A 6488-nucleotide genomic window follows, 5' to 3' on the forward strand; every position below is an offset into this window, starting at 1 on the left:
ACACACACACACACACATACATACACACACGCACACACATACACACACACACATAAACACACACACAAGCACGCACACGCGCGCACATACATACACAAGTTATTCAATAGGGACTCTCCACAAATCCTTAGACACAGATACACGCACACACACACACACACTCACACGCACACACACACACACACACACAGAAACACGTGGATTTCCTCCAACTACTGTTGAACGCTCACAAAGATACCGGTGATGATGCGGACGATGATGAAGAGGATGGTGATAAAATCAAATGGAATGATAAGGAAGGAAGTGGTGGTAGTAGTAGTAACCAAAAATCAGCATACACCAAAAGAGGTCACATTACTATCATCATCATCATGGTATCATTATCATCATCGTCATCATCACATTACTATCATCATCATCATCATCATCATGGTATCATTATCATCATCGCCCTCATCATCATATCATTATCATCATCGTCAACATCTCTGTATTATCATCATCATCGTCGTATAATTATCATCATCGTCATCATCATCATAATATCATTATCATCATCGTCATCATCATAATATCATTATCATCATCGTCATTATCATTTCATCGTATCATTATCATCCTCGCCATCATCATCGTATCATTATCATCATTCCATCATCATCATCGTCGTCGTCATCATCATCATGTCTGACACCAACTCTACATTTCAACATCAGTATCTCTTAATCTTATTGCTGCTTCAGAATAGTACATTCGTTAATTTAAATCTGCATTATTTTATATCAATTTGCATACACCAACGTGAATCTGAATCTGAAATAACATAAATTATGATAATTTGGAGTTATATGGATATAATTAACATAAATTATGATAGTTGGGGTTGTACGGATATAATTAACATAAATTATGATATTTGGAGTTATACGGATATAATTAACATTAATTATGATATTTGGAGTTATACGGATATAATTAACATAAATTATGATAATTGTTTAGCCCTGTCGGATGAAGACTTACTGGCCCAGAGTCTGTTGTTTTTCTTGGTCGGATTTGAGACGACTTCTACGACTTTGACATTTTTCGCGTACAACATGGCGTGCTATCCAGAAGAGCAGGAGAAGCTGTACAAGGAGATTGTTGAGAAGATTGGTGATGAGGTTGGTTGGCTGGTTGGATGGATGGTTGGATGGTTGGTTTGATACGTTGGTTAATTAATAATCAATCAGTCAATCAATCAATCAATCTATCTATCTATCTATCAAGGACCCTTCGTACGATTCAATCAAGCCGCTGACCTACCTAAACATGTGTCTCAATGAAACTTTGAGGATGTTTCCTTTTGGTTTGAGGTATGAACGAATGAACAAATGAACGAACGAACAAACAAATGAATGAATGAATGAACGAACGAACGAATGATGAACGAACAAATAAAACCGACCAATCACAGAACGGATAGAGTAGCGGCCCAAGATGTCACCATCAATGGATTGTTCATTCCTAAAGGTCATCATCATCACCATCATCATCATCACCATCATCAACATTTATCCCATTATTTTCACCATTATCATCACCAACATTTACATCATTATCAGCACCAACATTTACACCATTATCAGCACCAACATTATTGATTGCATCATCATCATCCTCATCATCACCATCATCATCATCACAATCACCATCATCATCATTTACCCCATTATCCTCACCATTATCATCACCAACATTTACATCATTATCAGCACCAACATTATTATTTGCATCATCATCATCATCGTCGTCGTCATCTTCGTCATGTCAGGAATGTTGGTCGGCATTCCTATTTACGTGCTGCACAATGATCCGGAATTTTGGCCTGAACCTCACGTCTTCAATCCGGAGAGGTGACGTCATATTCATAATTATCACCACCACCATTAACACCATCATCGCTCCATCACCCCCACCACAATTATCATCATCAAAATCATCCTCCTCTTTCACATCATCATCATCCTAATCATCATCTTCTTCCTCGTCATCATCATCCTAATCATCCTCCTCTCCCTCATCATCATCAGGTTCTCTCCGAAAAATTGGAATCCAAATACCAGTGACCCCATGCGTTTCATGCCCTTTGGGGCCGGCCCAAGAAACTGCGTGGGCATGAGGCTGGCCAAGATGGAGGTCAAGTTGGCTGTCGTCCACATGATCCGTAGTTTCAAATTTTCCGCCACTGAGGAAACGGAAGTTAGTCCCGATGTTCTGGTGACGTCACTGCAATGGTTGTGACGAGTAAATATTATTATTATTATTATTATTATTATTAAATGCATTTGTATAGCGCTTATTAAATGAAATTCGGGGTGATGTGATTACGATCTAACTATTTCACTCCTAGAAACGTTACGGTGAAGTGTAAATGGTGATGGCGGTGATTATGACGTCATTATGACGTCATTATTACGTAACTTTTACGTAGTAATTTATTATTTCGTTAATTAACTTCCAGCGACCGCCAGTTTTTGAAAGGTTCGCGCTGAAAACTGTAAACCCCTTAAAGATCCGAGTGGTAAAGAGATGAGAGGCTATAGTTATTATTTCTCCATCACCGTCGTCATCATGAGGTCATCTTGACGTCATCATCATCGTCGTCATGACGTCATCATCTTCATCATTTTCCTCATTATCATCGCTACATATGACATACTTTGATTGTTTAACATGATTATATGGCAACAATATTAACCGAGACATCATACTAGCTCGTAAAAGGTGTCTGTACAATCATTTTTATAGCTTAATACGCACACACACACAAACACACACATACATACAAACACACACACACACAGTTATTTATACATACATACGTGTTTTCACAACTATCGATTCGTTTTGATTCTGCCATAAATCAAAAATTTTCTACCCTTTATACCATTCTTCCCTTACCAAAAATCACTTCAAAATTTGTATTTTTAAATAAAATTCATTTTAATAAGAAAATCTTTTCAAATTTTTTTTAGTTTAATAATGAAAATAATGCTGGTATTGTGGTTTGTTGGTGTCTGTCGGTATGCGGTGGTGATGTATGTTTTAATTAATTTTATTTATTAACTTGGTCGCTGAGTTTTTTGGCCTCAAAGATCTGAAGACATTTTTTTGGTCGGTTTTAACATCGGGTCAAAAGTTAAAATTTTTATGGCCAACCTCACGTGCGTGTGCGTGTGTGTGTGCGTGTGTTTGTGATGGGTGCTCGCTCAATTCTTTCTAATAATATAGAAAAACTTTAAATGCGAGCTTTAAATATTTTATTATTTTTATTTAAAACAAGTTAATTTTAATAATAACAAGTATTATTATTATTATTATTAATTATTATTATTATTAATCAATAATTAATTTTATTATTATTAAACTTAAATACATAGTAACACAGCCGTAAATTCGGAAAAAATTGAGCAGCGTTCGAGTTAGGCTCGTAAACTAATCACATACAAAAGTCCGTCGTTATGGGCATTAACCTTTTGAACTTTAACCTTTCTATGGCATTGTTGACGTCACTGTATTGTATTGTATTCAGTTCGGTTATAACGTATTGTCCGGTATAATGAAATGAAAATATCGTATCGTATTGTTCGTTATAAAAGAGTAGTTTGATATAAAGAGGTCCTCTATCCTATCCAACAGGTTTTATACATTCATTCATACTTGCTAGCACACGCACGCACACGCACCTACACACATACATAAGCACGAACACACACATATAAACACATACAAACACACACACATAAAAACACATACAAACACACATACATACACACACACACATACGTCTTATTAAGTATGACATCACTTCATCATTATGTAAAAAAAAATCCGGCGCACGGCCGCAGACCACCCGCGCTCCTGTAGCCAATTCATCAAATAATAATAATTATTATAATTATTATTATAATTAAAATAATTATAATAATAATAATTTGTTTTTTTCTTATAAATTTATAAACGCTTTCTTATTCAATTCATTTTTTTACCTCGGTTAACTAATTACTGAGTAACATGAAATAACTTGAGAAATGCGAATGTGTACACATATATATACACACATACATACATTTAGACAAACACACACACACACACACACACATACATACACACACTGACAATGCAAATACACATCACACACACACACGCACGCACGCACACATACACATTCAATGAAAATTATGCTAAGAATCCCATGCCAGAAACCGCTATGTTAAATATACATGCTCATTCATATGTTGACACACATACACACACACACACATAAACACAAACACACAAACATACACACACACACATACACACACATATACACACACACACATGCACATTGTATGAAATGAAACTCCACATAATAAAATTAGCAAGTACGTAAGAATGATAATCAACAAGATAGACATTGATAAATAAACAAAGATAAGAAATACAAAGAATAGAAAAACAACATAGATATGAACAAACAATTATCGAGTCACTTGTTCCCCATAGATATGAGAATCTTAATTGCGGTTGTCAAGACGATTTGATGTCGCTGCAAACCTACCGCTACGATTTCTTTGGTAAACTGATCCTATTTGGAATCTTTGGTCACGGTTAACGATGATGATAATGATCATTGTAATAATAATAATAGTAATAATGCTTATTATTACTACTACTATTACTATTAATAATAATAATAACAAAAATGTAACATGTAATTCAGACGGAGTTCGCCAGCTGACTGTTTAACTGTTTAGCCATAGTTCAAACAATTTATGCCAATTCTCTTGCTACTGGTGTCGTTGTTGTTGTTGTGGTTGTTGTTGTGGTTGTTGTTGTTGTCGTTGTTGTGCAGTTGTTGCTTTTGTTGTTGTTGTTGTTGCCTTTGTTGTTGTTGTTGTTGTTATTGTTTTTGTTGTGTTGCTGTTGTGTTGTTGTTGCTTTTGTTGTTGCTGTTGTTGTTGTCGTCGTTGCTGTGAGAACATTTAACGTCACGAGTTATTGAAACCACCAGCGAGCAAGCAAACAAACAAACGAACGAACGAATCACCATTCGTCGCATGTAACGGATATATAACAATAATAATAACAATAATAATATAAATAATAATAATAATAATAACACAATAATAATAATAATAATAATTTGTCATTGGTCATAACTTTAGTGTCAAGTTTTGTGTTAATTATCACTTTCTCACGCTTTGATTTTTTGGCGGATGTTTGTTTGTGTGTGTGTGTGTGTGAATGTGTGTGTATGTGTGTGAATGAATGTGTGTGTGTGAATGTGTGTATGAATGAATGTATGCGTCGTGGTATGTGTGTGAAAATACGTAAGTGTATATGTATGTGAATATGTAGGTGTCCTATGTTCATCATATGTTTAATTAGTTAACTAATTAATTAAGTGACCAAATGAGCGAATGACCGAGTTTATAAGTAAACGAATGAATGAATGAATGAATGAATGAACGAACGAACGAATGAATGAATGAATGAATGAATGAATGAATGAATGAATGAAAGAACGAATGAACGAATGAATGAAAAAATGAATGAATGATTCAGTAAGTGAGGTATAGCGAGGAGGCGAATGATGTTGTTGACCTTATAATTGGGTCAGTGTGGCCTAATTACAGGCCAACCCTATTCCAAATCACGATTCATCTTTTTATTTATGGCTTGGGGCCATGGCGAACAAATAAGATTGTGGCTTGTTGTGGCTGGTTGTGGCTGGTTGCTGTGACAGCTGCTACAGTTGCTGCAGTTACTGTTGATGCTGATGTTTTTGATTCTGATAATTATATTGTTGTCTTGCTGTTGTTGTTGCTTTTGTTGATGATAAGAATGACGTAAAATAATTTTCAAACATTTTTATCAATCATCATCATCATCATCATCAGCAACAACATCGTCATCATCATCATCAACAACATCATCATCATCACCACCGACGTAACTCAAGCACGTGACTAATAATGTAGATGAGTTGGACCAATTAAAGCATGGCCGATACGCAGTATTGGTCACTATATGTTTGTTTGTATGTATGTTTGTATGTATGCATGTTTGTATGTATGCTTGTATGTATGTATGTATTTTTGTATGTATGTTTTATGTATGTTTGTATGTATGTATGTATGCGTGCATACGTTTATATGTATTTTTTTCACAAGCATATATTATAAGTACACAATTTATAATGATACTTTTACCAACTGCCTCGACTTCTTCTTCATCATCGTCATCATCATCATCATTAATCATCATCATCTTCGTTGTCGTCATCATCATCATCATCGTTGTTTATATTGACATGGTTGGATAATGGATTGAAGTTTTTATTGATTTATATTTTGTTCTTTCTTCTTCATAGTCTGTAGAGAGATTTAACAATCATCATCATCATCGTCGTCATCATCATCATCATCGTCATCATCATCTTCTTTATCGTCATCATTATC

At 35.0% G+C, this 6488-nt stretch overlaps 1 protein-coding gene across 1 annotated transcript in view; it reads left to right on the forward strand.

Moving 5' to 3' along the window:
• HELRODRAFT_105121 (hypothetical protein) overlaps nucleotides 1–3043 on the forward strand; it is a 4489-nt gene extending 1446 nt beyond the window's left edge. The window contains exons 5-11 of the mRNA XM_009020686.1: nucleotides 138–270; nucleotides 1003–1163; nucleotides 1270–1355; nucleotides 1457–1512; nucleotides 1814–1895; nucleotides 2073–2241; nucleotides 2504–3043. Coding sequence (XP_009018934.1) covers nucleotides 138–270; nucleotides 1003–1163; nucleotides 1270–1355; nucleotides 1457–1512; nucleotides 1814–1895; nucleotides 2073–2241; nucleotides 2504–2575 — 759 coding nt within the window. The 3' untranslated portion in view covers nucleotides 2576–3043. The remainder of the gene's footprint in view (nucleotides 1–137; nucleotides 271–1002; nucleotides 1164–1269; nucleotides 1356–1456; nucleotides 1513–1813; nucleotides 1896–2072; nucleotides 2242–2503) is intronic.
• Nucleotides 3044–6488: the final 3445 nt, after the last annotated feature.

This window comes from Helobdella robusta (assembly GCF_000326865.2).
Source record: "Helobdella robusta unplaced genomic scaffold HELROscaffold_281, whole genome shotgun sequence".
NCBI classification, from domain to species: Eukaryota; Metazoa; Annelida; class Clitellata; order Rhynchobdellida; family Glossiphoniidae; genus Helobdella; species Helobdella robusta.